This window comes from Anser brachyrhynchus, assembly GCF_964034855.1.
Source record: "Anser brachyrhynchus genome assembly, chromosome: 17".
In the NCBI taxonomy this organism is placed as follows: domain Eukaryota; kingdom Metazoa; phylum Chordata; class Aves; order Anseriformes; family Anatidae; genus Anser; species Anser brachyrhynchus.
The window spans coordinates 1,552,415-1,574,265 of record NC_137710.1 but is presented as its reverse complement, the minus strand read 5'-3'; the positions used below and the strand labels follow the sequence as shown (position 1 = coordinate 1,574,265).

Here is a 21,851-nt window from a genome sequence, read left to right as displayed (position 1 = left end):
CCCCGCGCCGCCCCGCACCGCCCCGCGCCGCCTCACGGCCCGGCCCCAGCGGGCAGCGGCGGGGCGCGGAGCCGAGTGCGGAGCCGCTTGGCCCCGCTGCGACCGCACCGCGGCGTAGGCGGTGGGGAGCGAGAGAGGGAGCGGAACGGCGGCGCGGCGGAACGGCAGCGGCAGCGCGAGGTTGGCGGCCGGCCCCGCGGCGCCGCACGGGGCGCCGGGCTCGGGCTCGGAACCGGCGGGAGGGGGGGGGGCGGCCCGGGGGGGGCCGGGGACCCCCTCAGAGCCCCTCAGAGCCCCGAGCCCGGCCCTACGAGGTCTGGCAGCGAGCGGCTGCGGCCGGGGGCGCTCCCGGGGACCCCTCGGTGCCCGTGGGCTCGGTCCCTGCCGTTCTCCCGTTCCCGCGTGCAGGTGATTTTATTAGGCCGGGCCCGGAGCTGGAGCACCGGGCCTGCCCTCCAGCTGCGGAGGCGCCGGTACTGCCGTTTGCTCGCTCGTTCCGCGCTTCAGTTCCGTCGCCCCGCGTTGGGCACCGGCGCCGAGGCCAACCCCGAGCTCCGCGTCCGCTCCCCGCAGCCCCGGGGGCCGTGACCGGGCTCTGCCCCGCGCTGTTTTGCGGGCCCCGCGGTGCTGCCGGGTGCCGCCGCCCCGCTGAGGTGCTGGGAGCGGGGGCGCTCAGCCCTAACCCCAGCCCCACTCCGCGCGTCCCCGCTTCGTCCCCGGCCCTGGCTGCCCTGGCTGCTTCTTGCCTTAAATTCGCTCCTTGTTTCTCTCCTTCCCTTTTATTTTACAGGCTGCGAAAATGTTTGGCGCCAGCCAGTCCTCCAAAGCCCAGTTCCTCGACAAGGCGCGCCAGGCCCGGGAGGAGCGCAGGGAGCTGAAGGAGCGGGAGCGTGCCGCCGTCCAGATCCAGGCCCTGGGCAGGAGGTTTCTGTGCCGCTGCCGCCTGCAGAGGGAGGTCAGGTGCGTGGCATGTCTGCCCTCCGCTCTCAAGCAGAGCGGCGTGCCGGGGTTTAACCGCCGGTGTCGGTGTTCCCCCTTTCCTAGGAGAGAAGTGGAGGATTTCTTTGGGGCGAATGAATCCGCCTCGAGCAAAAGGAGCGCGCTTTCCATCTTCAGAATTGCTAGGAAGCTGCTGTTTGTTTTTAATCACAAAGAGGACAAAGAGGTACGGTTTCTGCTCCGACATTCTTTTCTTCTTTCAATGACATACGTTAACATTGACTCTGTTTAAATAGTTACCCAGTGTTCCTGTAGGCTCTTGCAGTATCTTTTGGCTTCAGAAACGTGATCTCTGCCTCCTGGTCCTTCTCGGAGAGCTCTTACTGCGGGACTGAAAGAGAAGAACCCCTGAATTTTTCAGTAGTGGTCCTGTACTCAGGGCATAGTTTAACAACTGTTTTTCCTGGTGACCGTGCCAGCAGCGGTAATTGAGCTGTGCCGCATGATTTTGTCAGCTAGGCCAGCTCCCCAGGCAGGCACGTTGTGGCAGCCCACAAAAATCTGTCCTGACATAGTGCAGGGTGCGGGCTGTTCGTATTGCACCTGCTGTTCTGGCCTTGCCCTGAATTTGTGGCTTCAGGGTAAAGCCCTGTGCTGTAGTGCCTCTGTCTGTGAAATGATGATCTTTTCTTTCCCTAGAAAGCTGTGAGGGCTAATTGAAAAGAAAACAATTGAAAAAAATGAAAGGCTGTGTTTAAATTGCAGCAGCAGTGGGTGACTTTTTAAATCCTTGTTCCAATGAACTCCTCCTGTTGACAAAGGGACACGTACCGCAGATGCATCTTTCTGGATTTACAGCATGAAAACCAAACGTGAATACCACATACAGGATTTTTAGGTGCCTGGTATCCGTTTGGAGTTCTGCGTTACGGTAACGAGGTGCACTGCTGAAATCTGTCTCCTCTCCTTCCTCTCCTTCCCCTTCCAGCAGGTCAGTCCCCTGGGAGCCAGGGACCGGCCTGTGCTTCTTTGCGCTCTGTTTCTGGGCACCCCCCTCAGTTTGGATACCAAACTGGGAAGGCTGAGGAATTCCTCCTATTTACGAGCAGCGTGGCCAAGGAGAGAGCTCTTCTGCACGTAGATGAGCTCTCGGGGAAGGAGCCAGCAGCAGCGCCCGTGGGGAACGTGCCTGGAACGCTTGCCGTGCCCATATGTAGAGACCTTGCTCCCTCTGCTGAGCTGTTCCTCGTGCTTTTCCAGAATAGCCCCTATTGCAGGTAGAACTAACGTCGCTTCTTTTGTTATTCTGTCTGTTTTTGCAGAGGTTCGAAAAGCTGTGCCGTTGTATTCTAAACAGCATGGATGTTGAGAACGAGCCCAAGGTCAGCAGGGCGTTGTTTTGTTTTGTTTTTCTGTGGGTGGGGATTTACGTTGGTGGTGTTGGAATTATTTAACTTTCAAACCCCCACTGAACATGGCTGAGGTTCCATCGTGGCTGTTGGGAGAGGTTCCTCGCTAGCCCTCCAATATTTTCAGCGTCCTTCCGTGGTGGGTGGTGTGCTCTGACCAAGTGTTCTCTGGGAAAAGAGATAACCTGGCGCCGCCGCTGGGTTCAGCGGGGCTCCGAGGAGGTGGTTTTGTTGCAGAGCTTCCTGGTAACGTATTTAGCCCGTCAGCAGCACAAACACTGATCGCTGCTCCCGTTCGTATCCTGCCTGCCTCAGGTGTGGTACGTGTCCCTGGCGCTCTCCAAAGACCTCACGCTCTTATGGATCAAACAGATCAAGGACATTTTGTGGTTCTGCTGTGAATTTCTCAAGCAGCTTAAGGTAAAAAAAAAAAAACAACATTTTCCTTGCGTTTTTGTCTGCCTGCATCTAACAATTCCAATTTGTCACAGAGGTGATTAGGTTTATTAATGCTGGTGCTTCTTTTTGCAGCCTGACATCTTACAGGACTCCAGGCTGGTCAATTTGCACCTCACGATGCTCGTCACCTTCACAGACACTTCTACCTGGAAAATCCTTCGGGGAAAAGGTCGGTGTACCCAGTTCAGTATCTTAAGGCGCTGATCTGGGGCTTGTTTTTGCAGTCTCCTGAATCCTGTTTCTGCACCTGCCTTCTCCCCATGCTTACCACAAAGAGTTGCTATGCCTGTGCTTGCACAAAGCATGGAATGGCAGTAAGGATTCCTTTGAGATGAAGGAGGCTACTTCCCTTAGAACAGCAACAGCTGTTGCAAGGTTTTTATAGGTCTCCAGAGTCTCACTCACCAGAATTGCTCAGAGGATAAAGGGATGTGCATTTAACTCTGTGTTTGTGGAGGAAATACAGAGAAAAAGTAAACAAGTATAGCGAGGAAATGCGGCTCTTATAGCTTAAATGTTCCATTTTACCAAGACTTGATGTGAAGCGCTGCTAAAATGGTCCTTTTGCACATAAGGGCAAGGAAGTTGTGCAAGAAGGGCTCGTGAACTGACGCATCAATTCATAGTTTGTAAGAGTTTTTTCTGTAAGTTTTAATAAGCTGTGCAACTGTGATACTGGTTTAGTAACGTCGCTGTTTTAACCCGGAAGGTGAAACCCTGCGTCCTGCCATGAACCACATCTGCGCTAACATCATGGGGCACCTCAACCAGAAGGGATTTTATTCTGTGCTGCAGGTCAGTCTCGGGCACCTACAATTGTCTTCGCTTTATTCCGAACAAGCCCCAGTCTCGTGCTGCAGTCCATGCTCTGAGGAAGCTTTTGTGATCTCTGGGTGCTGGTTTGTCAGGGAGAGGGTGGGTGGGGAGCACTGGTGATCTGTGTGGGCATACTTTTCTTCAGAGCGGCAGAGCAGAGTCTCCCTATCGAGCCCGAATACATCGTCTGCCTTTTGTCTCTACTGCCAAATCTAAATGCTACTTCATTGTCTTATAACAAGAGCACAGACTTTTGAATGTTTTTCCTAACTTTGCCGCTGACTTACTGTATGGATTTGGGTTGTGTGCTGTCCTGTTGGGGAAAGGAGCTGATGTCGTTCTACTTAATCCTTTAAATTGGAATGATACTAAAAGCAGCTGTGAGCATTGCCTGTTCATTTTAAAAGGCCTGGGAATCTTCTGAGTACAGTTCCTAGAGAAATAAGAACCGCAGGCTGCCTGATTTGAATGCAGTTTCTCTATATGCAGTTATTAACCTGAACCTTTTGGTTTTGGCCAAATATCTAGTAGTCCTTTTTCATTTTTTTTGGTGTTCTTTCCCTGCTCTGAAAACGAACGCAGCGTCTTTCACAAACGGTTATAATCTTTTATCTGAGGACTGCAAGTTTTTTTGTTTGTTTGTTTTCTTCCAGATTTTGCTAACTAATGGCTTGGCAAGATCCAGACCATCCTTGTCCAAAGGCTCTTTAACTGCCGTCTTCTCCCTCGCATTGCGGTAAGGCAGCCAGAGCGGCTTGAGGTGATGTGCAGCCAAAGGCTATTTTGTGCTGTTGCAGACCTCTCTCTGTGCCAGTCTCTTTGTGCCTTTGGGAGCTGATAAAAGAGCTGCTTTAGGCAAATAGTTCACTTTCCTGTCATCGCTTTTTCAGGTCAGAATGCTATTAAGTTAGTAATAAGTGCTAGCATAAGTCTAGACTTGGGAGTGCAGTTCCAGTTCAGACTACAGGATCTGCTTGCCGTTCTGCTGAACCCTCAGAAGGGAGCGGAGCTCTCTGGATAAGTGCAGTTGTGCCCCTTCATGATGAACTGCTGTTGCACGCTTATCTGTTACTGTGGAGAGCTCTTGAATATGTCTCCTAAGTTCTGCCTAAGGAAAACATTATTTAATTACTGTCTTCATGGCAGTGGGGAGAGGGGAAACTTAGGAGATGAACCGCTTAACATTTATAGCTCTCTGGGTTGCGTGGATGTGCTGTGTAAAAATGCGTTATGCTGTGAACTGATTGACTTACCATATTCCCTGGAGTCACGATCAATTTTGTGAACTTGCTGTGATAACAGAAGTGTAAGTGAACGTTCTTTTCCAGTCATGCTTCTTGATGAGGGTAGAATCAGAAGCCAGTCCTGAACGGCTCTGTTAGAAAGACTGCTTCTTACTTTGCTAGGTCAGATACCTTGCACTGAAGTATTTTTCTCTCTGTAGACCTGTGATTGCTGCACAATTTTCAGACAATCTGTTGAGGTCGTTTCTGATCCATATCATGTCTGTGCCTGCTATAATGACTCATCTCGCTACTCTAACACCTGAGGTAAGTGGGTGAGGTAACAGTACCAAAAATCCACTGAATATCACACAGGGCCACTTGCTATTCCATTTTATCAGCTCTTAGAACAGAACATTGGCATTTCTTTTCCAATTTCAAGCTCTGCTGAGGAAGTGCTTGATCCCTCCACATGCTCCGGGCTTCTAATACCACAGGAGTTATTAACACTAGTGAGGTGATGGACTGAACTGTCCTCAAATAAATAAATAAAACGAAGATAAAGAAATATGTGACACACAGCTTGAATTTTTGCATGTCATTATTCTTCCATTTCTGTAATTGTAGGCAGAGGCAAAATAGAAATCAGTCTGTTGCATGGCAGAGGATCTCTGATGGGAGCTAGCAGGCTGTCCTCTAATTAATTAAACGTGTCTGCTCCTCTGCATAGCTTGGTGCAGACAGCAATTGTTGCGCAAAATGGGCATTCTGTGCTCTTGCAGACAGTTGAAAGTCTGTTTATAACTAGAAGGTGGCCTGTTCAGCTGCAAAGTTTTTCATTTCTTAGACCAGCTTCGTGTCAAGGACTTACTCTCTTCAACAGTTTTAACTTTCTGATTTATCTGGAAAGGCAAGTAAGTCCGAATTGCTGACAGCAGATGAGCTGTGGTTGTTGTGTGGTGCTTCTCAGCCTCACCTGCAGTTAAATTCTGTATTTCAGCGTCTGGCAGTGATAGAATCTCATGAGCTTTTCCGCAAGTTCATCCTGTTCTTAAGCCGTGAAGTGCAGTGCCGAGATGTCTGCGTGTGCTTAGAAGGAAGTCACACTCTGTGTTTGTTGGGTAAGCACCTGTAAGACGTCCTTCTTCTGTGCTTGGAAGAGAGTCTTGACTCGCATCTTCATTCTCCATGGGTCAGATCTGCCTCCAATTCACCAAATTTTACCCTTGTTTAGATAGTTACAGATGAGAAGGCTGCAAGAGAATGCCAAAGGGGGATGCACCACCTTAGTGGTTGATGTGATAGAAATGGCTTCCTGTAGGGTAGCCTCTAACAGTAATTTTTTATCGGTAATCCTTTTGTGGACTTGAAAATCGTTGCGAGTTCTTTTTGTCTCTTTTATCTGTAACCGCTGTCCTGCAGTGTCTGTGCCTCTTTTTAAGTTTTGCTGTACTGGTTGTTCTGCCAGGTAATCTTGTGTTCTTGGGCTCCTTGAATGATAAAGTTCTTGAGGAGGAGACAGCTCATTTTGTGGGTGTGCTCATTCACATGCTCTCCTACTGCCAGAAGTACGTTTCCCAAAAGAAATCCAATCTCACCCACTGGCATCCTGTTCTGGGCTGGTTTTCACAGACTGTGGATTACGGGTAAGTAAAGACAACCTTATGGTGATAGACGGTTTAAGCTTCTATTTATTTATAAGCTGCAAAGTGCTTTATGATTTGAGATGAACAGTGTGACCGTATCCAGAATAACTTCTCAGCTATTTCAGGTTATGTCTGCACAATTTAAACCGTCTCATTCATACACAAATGATTACATGAGGAAATTCAATTAGTATGGTCAGACTGGTAACAGTGGCCGTGCTGGCACGCTTGGTATAGGACCTGTACATTGTTTTTTCCGTTGAGGACCATCTGCAGGGTGGGTTCGTGCTCCATTCTGGCTGTGAGCTAAGTGTATCAGAGCATCACTGGTGTTTTATACCAGCCTGCCTTTTCACATCTCTCTCTGGCTTGTCTTTCAGACTGAATGAGTCCATGCCTCTGCTGACAAAGCAACTGCAGCATCTCTGGGGAGTCCATATGATTCGCATCCTCTTCAGTGATGTGCTCAGCAAGAAACTGCTAGAGAATCAGGAAATAGCTCAGCTGCCAGCACAGCCAGCTTCCCCTCAGAACAGCCTCCCCATGAAGAGTCAGTTCTGGAGGGCTGCTTTTGTGTCTACATGCTGGGGAGGAGAGGGGCTGCATGCATGTGTGTGTTTCTCTCTCCCAGTCTCACAGGAGCTGGACTTTTCCACTTAAGCTAAAAGCTTTGAGTAATTACTTGCAGCAGCTGCCGCTGCTTAGGTGGGGATATGATCTAAGTTATTTGTAATTCCAGCTCACAATGCCTCTGTGACCTGGGGCAAGTCTTGTACTTTGGTGCTGTGAAAATATGTGCTTATTTTAGCAGTTTTTTTCTTTATTGTTGCTCAAGTAGCTAAAGTGCTTACTGCATAGCTTAGTGCTTTGCGAGGCGAGATGGGGAGGCCAGCTTCCCACGTGAAAAGCGAGGTGAAGCTGGCTTCTGGGCCTGTGAAGCATGAGGATTCTGCGGAAGCAGATTTAGAAGAAGACAGCATGTTTAGAATAAGACAGGTAGCTATTTTCCAGCTGCTGTCCGTAGCGCTAGATCCTGTGGCTCATTAGTTACTGCATTTCTGGTAAGGCTTTAAGCACCAGAGTAATGTCCCCAGCAAAAGATTCTTCTGTGTTGCTGGGAGCTATACAGCGTTCTGTGAGAAAAATCTACCAAAACCCACTGTCCGTGCAGTGACCCAGTTTGCTAAAATCCCGCAAGGTTGCCAAGTGGCTGAGGATGAGAAATGGTTTGGAATAGCGCTTCTGTCTCCTGAGCCAATGTTTCGCGTGCTTCTCTGTCACCAGATCTTTTCAAGAGAGCTTTCCAGAAGTCTGCGTCTGTCCGCAACATTCTCAAGCCTGTTGGGGGCAAGCGAGTGGACTCAGCAGAAGTGCAGAAGGTGTGCAGTATCTGCGTCCTGTACCAGACCACTCTCACAACCCTAACGCAGATCCGCCTGCAGATACTCACAGGTGAGGGCACATCTGTGCTTTTCAAATTGCTTAATAGTGGAGAAAAAATAGATTTTTCTTATTAAATTCTGTTGACTTGTTGGTAGTTTTATTACTGACAACGGTTTATTGACTGGTTGGGTGGAAGGCTTGTTCCATCCTGCATCATACACCTGATCAATAACATTCATCACTTCTTTATCGAGGATTAACACTCCAGAATACAAATTGAAGCAAGTTTTCCTATAATGAAACCTTGCTTACTCCATACCAAACTTGAGACTGAGTCAGTGTTTTCAAGAAGCCTGGCAATATTAATCTTTGTGATGGAAACACTGAATGCTTTCATACGTTTTAAGAACAAATTGCCTGTCTTCCAAACGGGTAGAGGAGGAGATGAGTGCTCTTTTGGTCTGGTGGATGGAGTGGAGGAAGGAGTCCACAGTGGGAGAGGGCTGCAGATATGCAAATAATTAATCCCTCATTAAAAAGCCTTTTTTTTTTTTTTTTTGGCTTTCCTGGTGACTGTACATCTCCTCTTAATACAGACAGGCCTGGGAGCCCGATGTGATGCCAGTGTTCCCTTCAAGCAAAGGGTTGCTTTGCAAAAGGATCTGTCAGCTCCGAGTTTCACTTCTCTCTTTGAGTATGCACAAATAAGCAGGCAGAGAAAGCTTTACTGAGTGTGCTTCGTATTTTTCCATTGCTAGGCCTCACCTACCTGGACGATCTGTTGCCCAAATTGTGGGCTTTTATCTGTGAGCTGGGACCACAGGGCGGGTTAAAGCTCTTCTTGGAATGCTTGAATAATGACACGGAGGAATCTAAGAGGCTGCTGGCCATGCTGATGCTCTTCTGTGACTGCTCCCGCCACCTTATCACGTAGGTAGCAAGAGGAGGGCGCACTCTAGATCTGTAATGTGAAACTCTCGTGCTTCTTAGGTTTCAAGAGGAATAGTTAATGTATTGCTGACTTTGCTTAAAGATAACTGGGTAGAGTAAAGCAGCAGGCTTTTCAAATGCAATCCTGAGGAAGAGAGGGCTTCCAAAGGACTTCCCCCATCGGCCTTGGGCTGCTTCAGGAATATACAGCCGGCTGAAGTGGTGACAAAATATTGCAGAACTAGCTAGGGAAGGGACATACACATTTCTGCTGCTTACGGGCAGCAGTTGCATCAGTCCAAAGCATGTACCTTGGTGACTCCAGATGAGCTTTTGATGGTGGTATAGCTGCAAGGAAGCTCTGCAGCTTACGTGGCCTCTGTTTGCAACTCTTGCTGTATCGCTCACTGACTTGCACAGCACAAGGGATGGGAGGGGTGGTGGAAAATTGTCCTTGCTGGTCAGTCGAGACAGTTTTCTTAGCTTGGATGGTGAAAAAGGTCTCCTGGGGACTAGCGCATAAGTCCTTTTAACTATGAAATACTGCCTGCTTCTATCTCAGACCTTTCACGCTGTTTTCTGTTAGGATCGGATATCAATTAAAATCAGTTAATAGGGTTTAGTTGTTTATGACTTCAGATCCTCGTGTGTGTCAGTTGTCATAGAAATAAGCTGCTGCTAAAGGATAATGTGCCTTTATGAAAAAATTCAAAAGGGAGTTAAATTGACACTTGCACATTTGCATTTGTTTTCTCCGATAGGATTCTTGATGACATAGAAGTCTATGAAGAGCAGATTTCATTCAAACTGGAGGAGCTTGTTACCATCTCATCTTTTCTGAATTCCTTTGTGTTTAAGATGATCTGGGATGGAATTGTGGGTAAGTGCTTTCAGTAGCCTAAGTTGAGGATGCTATTAGAACAATATATGGCATTAATTTTTGAATATGGAGCTTCTGCTAATAATTGCTTTGAAGAAAAACATATTATTGTGTGGCTTGAGAATATGTCCCAGCACTTTGGTGTCCAGGTGTCCCTGTCATGCTTGGCACCAAATACAATGCGCTCGTCTATTTCAAGTGAGAATTTGTTACCAGACATGATGGGGATATTGACTTTTGCCATCTCGCTAGAGTCTTTGTAGCTGTCAGTGTCAGTCTGCATGTGGGAATAATTTCGGGACAGCTCGGTGCTCAGAATTGAATGAAATAGTCCATTTCTGTTGCGACGGCTTGGTTGGAGCTTGCTGAGATGGCCCTCGTGTAGCTAAGATTTTTTCACTTTGATCAAAGAAGAGGACGTCTGTCTCCTGGGAGGCACAAAATCTCTTCCTTCCCTCTGAAGGCAGCTAGGAGAAATACACCTCTCCTACCAGCATGGGACATGTTGCTCCTGGACACTCCTGTTACCTACAGTTCCTGCGCATTGTTGCTTTGTTCCTTTTGTGCAGAGAATGCCCGAGGAGAGACGCTGGAGCTGTTCCATTCTGTCCATGGCTGGCTCATGGTCTTGTATGAAAGGGACTGCCGCAGGCGTTTTGCTCCTGAGGACCACTGGTTGCGCAAGTAAGTGTCCCAGCTCGCGGCAAGGGTCCTGTGCAGCTCTCTGCTAGTCCCAGCACAACAGCTCCCCTTGGGGAGAGTGGTTTGGGAACCCTTCCTTTACATCGGGTGCCTTTCATTCTGCCTGCGAGGGCAAGGTTGGACGTGCTCCCTGGGTTGCTTGCATTTAAGGATACCCCTTCTGTTGTGTTTAAATACTCCGCAGAGGTGCTTCTCTTCTCTGGTGTCGTGATAAGCTGCTACTCGTGGAGGGCGATGCTCTGAAAAGGGACTCAGCACCCAGTGGCCTGCGTGGCTCTGGCCTTCTCAGACGTGTACACCTGAGCCCCTTAAGTCACTTTTGAAGTCGTTACGAGTTTCATCTCTGTCCTACCCCCAGCTATTTACTGTACCTGGGCATTTCTCAGGGGTCTCTGAATCTGTGCCTTTCTTTGTAAGGGACCTCAAACCCAGCGTGCTCTTCCAGGAGCTGGACAAGGACAAGAAACGAGCCCAGCTGCTCCTGCAGTACATCCCGCATGTCATTCCCCACAAGAATGTGAGTGGGGCAGGGGCAAAGGATGGGGGCTGAAAAGCCAGGGTGACCTGGGTAGCCTGGGATGGAAGGGACATGTATCTTGAGCATTTTGTGGGGTGAAGCTTGTGACTGGAATGCTAGTTAAGTAAAGGTCTTCTCCTCCCTCCCCTGCTCTCGCCCATGCATTTCCTCTAAACTATCTTGGTTTCTTTCACTGGGAGAGAACTTATTTGTGTGGGCAGCTGCCTGAAGTCAGCCAGCAGTGCACCGTGTGGCTTTGGAGAGAGTCTGGACGCAGAGAGCGGTGTCTTTTTGCAAACAGCAAATCTGCAGAGAAGATGAATTTTTATGTGGTGATGGGAAAGGTGCTTTTACTTTCAATATTGTCGGGACCTCGTCCCTTCCAAAGCAGGGCTTCAAGAATTTCCCTGCCTCACTGGGGAACAAGGAGGCAGATCCTCCCCATTTCTAGTGAATAGGTGATGATGGTATAGGGCCAACCTGGGGACAGGACAGTCGAGAGCTAGTTGTAGCTGTGCATCAGGAACATCTGAGAGCCCTGCTGCACGGGAGGATGAGGATCCCTGTGGGTGAAAGCTTACCCGTGTTTTCTTTTTTAGAGGGTGCTTCTTTTCCGAAACATGGTTACGAAGGAGAAGGAGAAGCTTGGACTGGTTGAAACCAGCTCTGCGTCACCTCACGTCACCCACATCACCATCCGCCGCTCACGGATGTTGGAGGTGAGTGACTTGGCTCACAGGAGCCAACAAGCCAGCAACTTGGCCTGGCAAGGGAGGGACGTGAATATGTTTTTATCTTCTCTGTGGGTGCTGAGGGACCCTGTGGCAGTTCTGTCTGCTTTTTGATGAGTCAATGCTAGAGGGAAATGTTGGACTTCAGTTCAGACTGCTACAGACCTGGAGTTTTGACTAGGAAAAATGCCAGCCGTTTGGGACACAGAAATGCAATGACAAATGCAGATTTATGTGTTGTACCCCTGTCTCTGCTGCACGTCTGCGTGGGTGTTTCACATGTCTTACCACGTTTGTCCCGTGGCTCTCCGGTCTGCGTAGGATGGATATGAGCAGCTGCGACAGCTTTCTCAGAACGCCATGAAGGGAGTGATCAGAGTGAAATTTGTGAATGATCTGGGTGTCGATGAGGCTGGTATCGATCAAGATGGTGTCTTCAAAGAGTTTCTGGAAGAAATAATAAAAAAGGTGTTCGACCCTGCACTCAACTTGTTCAAGGTACGCTGCGGGGTTGCAGATGCTAACTGTTGTGAGTAGCTGCAAACACAAACAGCCTGGCTCACTGTGTTCTTCTCTCTGTGTGCAGACAACCAGTGGTGATGAGAGGCTGTATCCATCCCCAACATCTTACATTCATGAGAACTACCTGCAGCTCTTTGAGTTTGTGGGAAAGATGCTTGGGAAGGCTGTATACGAGGTGAGCTAAAGCTGCTGCACTAGGATATTGTTACTGTTAGTATTGCACTAAATAGTTCAGAGGCAGAATGACCTTCTCCACTTAAGGTAATTCTTTAAAGGAAACAGAGTTCCCCTTTGTGTTTGCCTTTTTGCACCTTTCCATAGCTAAGGGATTTTAAGAGGATGTGGCTTTCTTAGCTGATTTCAGTGTCTTACATCTCTGCATTTGTCCCACAACATATAATCTGTCCTGCAGGCCTCCTGGGTAACCAAAGACGTTGCACGTAGCAAATACACGGAGTGACTTTCCTTCTGCATTCTTCTTGTCTGCAGGGAATAGTTGTGGATGTGCCATTTGCTTCCTTCTTCTTGAGTCAGCTACTTGGACACCACCACAGTGTCTTCTACAGCTCCGTAGATGAACTTCCCTCCTTGGACTCCGAGTTCTATAAAAATCTCACTTCGATTAAGGTTTGAGCATTATTTTTCCTGATGTTTAACTCCCTTACCGCTGGCTGCTGCTAGGAACACTAGATTTGCAAATGCCTTTAGGGTTCTGATCGCCTTGAGAAACACCCTGAAAGTAGTAGTGTTAGTGGAGCCGCGTGCTGATACCAAAGCAAGTTGGTATGCAGCGATCCTGTGTTTTTACTGGGGTAAGAGGGATGAAAAAGGAGTCTGAAGGTGTAAGCTTGGAACTGGAAATCAGTCATTCCCGAGTTTTAGCCTCAGATCTTGTTCAGTCTCCCATAACTTCGAGCAAGTCGTGTATTTGTTGTGCTTTTTGCCTAGTTCCTTTTAGGGATCACATAGCGGGAGGGTGATACAGAAATGCAGAGCTGCTGTTCCTGCCGCTGAACACTAACTTCTTTCCCTCTCTTTGTTGTTCCCGTAGCGTTATGATGGTGATATCAGTGACTTGGGCTTAACGCTGTCCTACGATGAAGATGTGATGGGTCAGGTAGGCTTTTATTAATTTTATTAATTACATAGACCTCATCCCTGCTGTGTTCCCAGCACCTGTGCTATCTGTTGATGAACACCGATAGTGAGTGCACGGTCTTGGCTCAGGCAATCCCTCTTGCTCCTGGTTAGATCCTTGCTGTTTTCTGCAGGGATTGTCTCCCTTGTCTGTCTGTCTGATGTTTCCAGGAAGAGCCTCAGAAGCACAGAGAGCGATCCTGAGGATCGCTGCCTGCTGCTGTGGGAAAGCCTGTGATGCCCGAAGTGGCAGGCTGTGAATATAAGCAGTTAGCAGCAGAAGTAGGTTTGATCCCTGAGCAGAAGTATCCTATCTTTCATTAGTGTCTGTAGGGCAGAGATACTCACCTGACGTCTGTGTGGCCAGCAGAAGGCATCTATTTTTCTCTGCTGAGCTCTCTGATAGCTGGTTTTGGGCATCTAACAGGCAATCTGTTCAGACTTGTGCTACGCAGAGCGCTTTTCACTCTGATTCTGGGTGGGTAACTTGCATGCTGTACGTGGCCCCATCTGACCGAGAACCTCGAGGAGATTGACTCATAAATGACCTCGTGTTTGATTGCGGTTAGGGCTTAGCTCCGCTCTCCTTTTACAAAAAAATGTCTGTACTCAAAGGCTGGCTCAGATTCAGAGGTTGTCTGAACTCAGCCGTAGGATTCTGTGGCTTCGTTCACTATTTAGCCGTGGGCAGAGAATAGCTCTTTCAACAAAGTTTGCCCTCTGACCCTTAACTTTTCTGGTGCCAGGGTTTTTTCTTTTCTAGTTGAAAAACATTGTTTTATGCTTTCCGCTTTAAAAACAAAGTAAGAAACCAGCACATGAGAGCCCAGCAATAAGACATTGAAGGCTGCAGCACTCCAAAGTTCAGGATAAACCCGGGGATTCTTGTTTGCATTGTGCTTTGGCCATCCTGAAGCAGCCGGGTGGGGTAACCCTGTGGTTCCTGAATGCACTTATCCATCCTTGCTAGGTACGAGGCTGTGCTGGGCACAAGGGAGCTGAGCTTGTTCCCTGTGCCAGGCTCCATTCTGACCTTTGAAGTCACCTGGAAACGAAGCACAGAGGACACTGGGAATATGGGAATATGGGAACAGTGAATTCCTGCCTCTCTGGTGGTGCGTAGATGAGCCCTAACTGTTGCTGTAGCAAGCACCCCGAGGGTCCCTGCTGTTATCTGTGAGCAGTGCTGTCGGCTGAGCACCAGGCTTCGGCCCGACAGGGCAGGAAGGATCCTTCCCCCCCCATCTCGCTTTCTAAGCACACTCTGCTTCATGTTTTGAGTGCCCAGCTTGAGGGAGTGAGCTCCGGGGAGCTCTGTCACTCAGGTGGTCCCAGGTGAGACTCGTGGAGCAGATAGCTTCGGATCGGGCTGTTAGACTGGGCCATGCGGAGGCTCTGAGGTTGTTCTGTCTCTGGATTCTGGGTTTGCGACAGTCCCCCAGGGCTCTTTGAATTGATTTGTGTGCGGTTCAGCAGTGATGGATCAGACGAGAGAGGAGGCTTCCTCGAAGATGGGCTGGCACCGCCGGTGGGAGAGTTGGAGTTCCCTGCTGCTCAGTTACCGAGTTAATAGTTAAGTGAAACTGGTTTGAGGCAGAAGCAGGATTATTACTTAAATTTTAAATCCTACTGTTTTATTGTAAAAATAAATGTTTTATGGGGAGGTAACAGCTTAGCGTGGCATTTCTTTCCATTGTGGTTCCAGGCAGTAATTAGCAATACAATCGTTTCTTCCCTCAGCTTGTTTGCCATGAACTTGTTCCTGGAGGGAAGACCATTCCTGTTACCAATGAAAATAAGTAAGTACAGCAATTAGATTTTTAAGGTCATCACTGCAAAATACTTTATTCTTGCATCTGGAATGAATTGAAATAGATTAGAGTAGAAGGAGCCCATAAATATCTTAATAGAATTTACTGGTTACAGTTCATCGGCAGAAATTGTATTAAATTCGATTTGCAAAATAAAAATTGACAATTTATTTCTTGAAACAGTGCTTCTGAGGTCAAAGGCACACAGTCTGTGAGATTCTGCAGGATTTAATGATGGTGATAGATACAGACAGATGGATTCAAAGCAATTCAGGCACACAGTCGTGAACATAGAGGGCACAGATGCTCAAAGACACCTTGGAGCAGACAGATCTTCTCAAAATGATAACATGTGGCAGTTGTATAAAGCACTGTTCTTCAGAAGAGACAGTGTTGAATTCAAATGTAGTCGACAGTCGTACTTTAGACACAGGAAATCAGAGGAGACACTGAGCCCTGTAGCTATTTTCACAGATAACCGGCTTTTAGATAGTTATCGTAAATGTCAACTCCAGAGCCTGAAAACCAAACCCACCTTTTTGTTCCCTTCATTTTTTTTTTCTTCTCTATACCCTTCAGTGATCATAAAAGCAGGGTAAAATATCTATTAAGCAGATGCGTGTTTGAACTGGTAATCTGGGGGTTGTTCTCTCTAATGGCAAGTGAAAGCTGGATCCTACCTGAAGATTTATCTTTGTTAGCGTGCTTTGCAGTCTGAGCTTCCCAGTCTTTTTCCCTCTTGAGCTCTGACCAGGGAGTTTGCATTTGAAAGGATCTCTCTGGCTTGTCAGAAATCAGCTCAGGGAGGAGGTTGAAAGTCCTGTGTGTTGCTGTGCTCGCTTACAGCAGAAACTTTGAAGCTTTTGTGCAGATGTGCACACAAATCGGTAGTTGAGAGGGAGTGGGAGAAGTATTATAAGTGAAAGCAATCTGGAAACAGTTCTGTCTCTTAATGGCAGAGCGAGGTTACCTAGCTGAAAACCCACTCGACGTGATTGTGGTGGTGTCTGCCTAGGAGCTGATGAACAGCAGGGTCGGTTATTCCGACTGTTGGTAAGCTGAGGAAGAATGACGGTGCCTCCCGCTAATAAACACTGCACCTCTTCTGTACTCCTGGGATGCACGTGGAAATCTCCGGAGTTTTTTTAGTGTGTTAGTTCCGGCTCCAGTGGAGGCCCTGCAGAGCGTGACTCGTTAATCCCGAGGAACTGAAAACAGGCCTGTGTTTTCATACTAGCAAAGCATTTCATATGCGTGGTATTTCTAAGGATTGTGAGCAGACGCTGAATCCTCTTTTGCATGTACTGCATAGCAGTTCGTGTGTTCTAAGGATCATCTAAAATGTGTTGGACTCTAACAAGATAGAAAACGTGGCTAGTGTAAGGCATTGACAGTGCTGCTTCTGTCTACGTAGCCGCTCACAGCAGTATCAAATTATTTTCTAAGCTGCATTTGTCTGAAAGAGCCATGGAAAACTCTGTGCAAAATCATCTGTCGGCTCTTTCCCTTCCAACTATTCCTGCTTACTGGCTTGCTCAGGAATGATACCCTCTTACAACCACGTTGATCGGCCATGGGTTTCAATGCGGGCAGTACCAGAGCCCAGAGAGCTGATTTTCAGACCTCGAGAAGTTCCTGTCACTGGGGGCCTGATCCTTTAGAGAGGAGCTGCCTGCATGCTCCCCCTGTGTCAGCTGCTGTTCAGCCAGGGTTATTCAACTAACTGTCAGGGCCAGCTGGTCTCTGGGTTGGGAAGGAGCTTTGAGGAAGGAGCAGGCAGGCCCAGAGACAGAAGGAAAAAAGGCCGGGCAGAGGAACAGCTCCTCCTGCTTAAATAAAGAGCAGGACCCTGGAGGAGAAGAAATAATGCCTCTCCAGGCAGTGCTAGTGCCCGTGGGCTGGAGAGGCAGGTTGGCAGCCCCGTGTCACACCGGCGAGGTGCGGTGTCTCTTGCTGCTCCGTTTCCCCACCACCGCCTTGCCTCTTGCCCGCAGGATCAGCTACATCCACCTCATGGCTCACTTCCGCATGCACACGCAAATCAAGAGTCAGACAGCGGCGCTCATCAGCGGATTCAGGTCGATCATCAAGCCTGAGTGGATTCGTATGTTCTCCGCGCCGGAGCTGCAGCGCCTGATCTCCGGTGACAATGCCGAGATTGACCTCGAGGACCTCAAGTAAGTGGCCAGCTCAGTCTGCTGCCTTTCTCGCTCAGCAAACCAGGCTGGTTTATTGCCTAGTTATTTGGAGGCCTGCAGGAGACTGACTCCCAACTTCCTGCTCCTCCTAATTGGAATTTGAGGAGCAGATGGAAACAAACGTAAAGAAGGACAAGCTCCTTAAAGCTAATTTGGAGAAAGTATTAACGAACATGAAGGGTCTTTTCCTCCGCTGGCATGCAATGGCTCCTGCGAGCAGAATTTCTCTCTGCCCTTCCCTTTTCTCTGATCCAGCCCCTTTCTGGGGGCTCTGGCTGCAGCGGGCCACGAGCCTGTCACAACCTTTCTCTCCCCAGAAAACACACGGTGTACTACGGGGGCTTCCACGGGAGTCACCGGGTCATTATCTGGTTGTGGGACATCCTAGCCAATGACTTCAGCCCTGAGGAGAGAGCGATGTTTCTCAAGGTAAATGCGGCCATTTCAGCCCAACTTGGAACTCGGGGTGGTCGGGCCAGTGCTGTTCCAGCCTGTTTTCTGCCCTAACAGGAGTATCAGAATGCTTAATGCCTTAAAATCCCCACCCTGCTCCCCTGGGCGAGCAGAGGGGCAGCCCTGGGAGCAAAGTTCCCATAAATGCCCTCGCGCTGCCACGAACAGTCCTGCAGAGACGGCGGTTTTCAAAGGCTAGCGGAGCACCGAAGCTCGGCAGCGTTGTACCGCGGGGTGCTCAGATGCCGGCCCAAGCAGCCGTTCACTGCGACTGCATTAGCCACGTGTCCGTGGGAGCCCGGCTGCTCGCGCTGCCGCTGTCTTTCACTGTCCATCACTTTTGCAGTTCGTTACCAGCTGCTCGAGGCCTCCACTTCTGGGCTTTGCCTACCTCAAGCCTCCGTTTTCCATCCGCTGCGTGGAAGTCTCTGACGATCAGGTAGGCAGCCTGCTCGCTCGTGTCCCGTGCATTCCCTGCCTCTCCTCTGGCAGGCCTCTTTCCCTGCCCGGCCTCCTCATCTCCTCTGTCTGACCAGGAAACTAAACCACAAAGATACGTGCTCCACGGGGGGAGGTGAAAGCAGCCTTCCACTAATAGGATGCTCATGGCTGCACCCCCCTTCTCCCACGCACAGCAGCAATTGGGCTCCTATTGCTTGTCTGCGGGGTTATGTTTTCTCCTCGCACGTGACCCCCCTGTGCCGCTGATCCTCTTCTGCACCCAGCAAAGGGACCCTGTGTGTGTAATGGCACTTGAAGTTAAAAGAGAAGCTCGTTTCTAGCTGCTGTGGGGAGCAGGGCTTTGGGGTTTGATTCTCCCTGTTCCCAGCAGATGGGCTTTGTGTTGGCACCTGTGTGTAGCCAGGATGAGCTCAGCATTTCTACCCCGTTGCAGGACACCGGGGACACGCTGGGCAGTGTGCTGCGGGGCTTCTTCACCATCCGCAAGAAAGAGCCGGGCGGGCGGCTCCCGACCTCCTCTACCTGTTTCAACCTCCTCAAGCTTCCCAACTACAGCAAGAAGAGCATCCTGCGGGAGAAGCTGCGCTACGCCATCAGCATGAACACTGGCTTTGAGCTGTCCTAGTTGCCGCGGCCCTGGACTCCACGACAGGGGCTCTCAGAGCTGCTGACTGCTGCTGGAGGTGGAGGCCTTCACGCGCAGAGTGGATCAGCCCTGCGGGAGCTGGCTGCTCGCTCGGAGGCCGGAGAGGTGCAGCTGATAGTAGAGGTTTACAGGGAAGAGCTGCTGGGCTAGACAGGGCTGGCTCTTCCTGGGCACTTCTCCAGGATGAAGGAGGTGATGGGCCTGCCCCAATACACTTCACTTGACACCCACGTAAATCATCTTTAAAAGCAAACCCCGGGGGAGCATAAAAGGAGCGTTAAAAGTGCCAGTCAGATCAGTGACTGCGATACCCCCAGCAGGCTGGGCAGGCTGGGCAGCAGCCGCAGGGGACCGTTTCTTTTTTCCTTTCCCAGGAGCTGGTCCAGTTTCTTACTGGGTGGAAGTCAGTCAGTGAAAAGCTGCACAAGGGCAGAAACGGGACTGAGCCCCCAAGGAGACGAGCACGAGGCAGCAGCACTGGATGTGCCACAAACAGGCACTCTTTACTCAGGTCAGGTACTGGGGGGGGGGCTTCCCGACACCCTTGCTCTGTGCAAGGCCCTTGCATTCGTCTCGAGAATGAACCGCTAGTGCAGGCTCAAGAAGCAGCAGGTTAAATGCGAGCAGATGGACCCTGCCACTCTCAGGAAGGCTTCGGAGTGCTGTAGGTTAAGAGCTCAAGCAGCAGGCGCGGGGGTCAGCGTGCTGAGCCAGCTGTGCCTCTGCCAAGCCCTTGCTAAAGCCCGCGATTTGGACGAAAGGAGTTGTTGTCAGAATTTGCTTGGGAGCAGAAGAGGTTTAATTTTATTTAGCTTCCAGAGTTCGGGAGCTGGCGCACAGCTCGGGCAGCCCTCGCTCCCCAGCAGAGTGCTGCGGTGGGGCAGGTGCCCCCTGCTCTCTCTGGAAGGGGAACTTGTGGGGCCGCCGAGAGTCCTCTGGAAACCTCCCCTGGCAAAATTCCTCCTACTGGGACAGAAGTTTCACTTTGTCTGCAGTCTCTTTGGTTAGGGAGAGGCACTGTTGCGGACTCAGACTTGGCCTCTGTGTCACAGCCACATTCACTTTGTTGCCAAAGTCTTTATTTTGGTTGCTTTGTCTCTTTCTGGCCTTACTTTTCCAGCCGCTGCTTGCCTGGAGCAGGCAGCTTTTTCAGGTGGTCGTGAATTTCAGGACGTTGCATTTCGGGACAGCGTGAGCGTGTGGGGGTGTGTGCATGTGTGTGTGTGTTGGGAAGGGGTGGACCCTTCCTGCTGTTTCTAACGAAGTCCGGAGCCTCATTCGTACAGCGTCTGCAGCTTCCCAGCCTGGCTCCCTTGTGCTGCTGCAGGCCCTGCCTCAGGCCCGGTGGGAGCACTGCTTGCTGGGCCGCTCGGGCCTTGCTGGGTTCTGGCAGAAAGGAAAGCCACGCACATCCTCCTGCTCTGGGACAGGATTAAAAACCAGCCGCCGCCTTCCCCCTTTCCTCTGTCACCGCTCACTAACAAAACCAAACTCGGAGGCTGCCGGTAGCTCCGCTGGCCTGCCTCCCCCCTCGTCCCTTTCCTGGGGCGCTGGCGGCTCTCGCCCTGCGCTCTGGCCCCTCCGCGCTGCACGAGTCGGCTCGCAGCAGCCGCTTGGTGCGAGGCTGACGTACCCTGCCTCGTCCTCTGCCTTGCCTTGGTCCGTCTAGCGGGGATTTGCATCCCTGTCCTCGCGGGGAAGGTTCCCTGGGCTCTTTGGAAGAGGCCCTGTTGCCCGCCGCGTGTTCGCGTTTCGAGCAGACCCAGAAAATACTTGGCAACGTTCAGCCGAGAGGAAAGAAATGCCCTTCGCTTCGTCCTTCTCTGTTCTGTCTGGCTTTAGCAGAGTTTCAGAAAGAAAGAAAGAATTTTATTATTTTTTATTTTTTTAATTTTTAAATCAATGGCTGGAAGCGACGTTGGGGGCCTTTTTCTGAGTCGTCTCGGTAATACTAAGCAGGGGTGATTGGAAGCGTTGGTGAGGGCAGGAATGTCTGCGTTCAGAGAACTCAAGGTACTGGACGAAGTCCAGAGAAGCTAAAGTCGATAGTAAAAATAATTTGGTTAGGGTTTTTTGTTTGTTTTTCCATAGCGTTTCGGCATTAAGCTGCTGTTGATTGTGTAGTTGAGAGGTTTAGGCTCTGGGTTGCACCATTCATAGTTTGAAATCTTACACAAGATCCCTCTTGTAGGAGAACGCAGTGACTAAATAGAGCACAATGACTGTTCGATGAGACGTTTCGTTGAGCGCAGTGAGGTGAAAGCTTTGCTCCCCTTTCCCCCTTATTCCTCAGGAGCACAGTTCCTAGAAGAGATCTTAGCGCAGCCTTTGCTAGGTCCCTCCGAACCCGGAATTATTGCACTACAAGACACCACATCCGATTTTATAGCTGGCGTATAAAACGTGATCGTCTGGTAAATGCCCCGGTGGCCGCGTGCACAAGGATATTTCTCCTGAGTAGCTGGCTCCTGGCTGACGGAGAGGCTTTAACACGTTTTTCCCGTAGCAGAGGGCTGTGAGCGTGTCTGGTCCCTGCCTGCGCCGCTGCTTGCAGGGCAGGGTGGCTCTGCCGTGGGAGATTGATGACTATTTTTTCTACGGAAGACTCGCTGCTGGTGGAGCCTTTGGTACATCCCTTGGATAAGAAACGCAGGGAAGAGAAAAATAAACCTGGTATGAGTAAGATGACCGGACGTCTCTTCTTCCTTCCCCTAGGGGCAGGGAAACCGCTGCGTGTGGTGCTCCTGCTCAGGGCGCACGGCAGAGGTGGGAGCAGAGCTTTGGGGCGTTGATACTCTGCCAGCAGGTGGAGGCTGCTGTCACTTGGACGTCCCTTTTGTCGGGCTGGATCCTCTCATGCGCTCGGGTAGCCCTGAGGTGGGCTCTTGGGGTGCTACTGGTGGCGATGAGAACAGCTCTGAGCCTGGAGGGACCTGGCAGGGTTGTTCCGAGCAGGATTTGTCCTTGGGTCTTAGAAGGTGCTTGGA

General features: G+C 50.0%; 1 protein-coding gene across 3 annotated transcripts; it reads left to right on the top strand.

Annotated features, from left to right (window-relative positions):
- The first annotated feature begins 42 nt into the window (after positions 1 to 42).
- Positions 43 to 21,550, top strand: UBE3B (ubiquitin protein ligase E3B). 3 transcript variants are annotated; one of them, XM_080559286.1, is made up of 27 exons: positions 43 to 180; positions 791 to 960; positions 1,045 to 1,165; positions 2,262 to 2,321; positions 2,664 to 2,768; positions 2,880 to 2,976; positions 3,517 to 3,602; positions 4,277 to 4,359; positions 5,068 to 5,173; positions 5,847 to 5,967; positions 6,315 to 6,492; positions 6,873 to 7,042; positions 7,777 to 7,944; positions 8,634 to 8,805; positions 9,567 to 9,685; positions 10,255 to 10,369; positions 10,805 to 10,904; positions 11,504 to 11,623; positions 11,957 to 12,133; positions 12,222 to 12,332; positions 12,647 to 12,784; positions 13,209 to 13,274; positions 15,035 to 15,093; positions 17,100 to 17,282; positions 17,621 to 17,732; positions 18,103 to 18,195; positions 18,652 to 21,550. In XM_080559286.1, exons 2-27 carry the CDS (start codon positions 800 to 802, stop codon positions 18,841 to 18,843), a joined length of 3,213 nt encoding a protein of 1,070 aa, XP_080415412.1. In that variant the 5' UTR covers positions 43 to 180; positions 791 to 799; the 3' UTR covers positions 18,844 to 21,550. The 3 variants fall into 3 exon arrangements, with proteins under 3 accessions (XP_080415412.1, XP_080415411.1, XP_080415413.1); XM_080559285.1 differs by lacking the exon at positions 43 to 180 and adding an exon at positions 195 to 408; XM_080559287.1 differs by lacking the exon at positions 43 to 180 and adding an exon at positions 452 to 473.
- Positions 21,551 to 21,851: the final 301 nt, after the last annotated feature.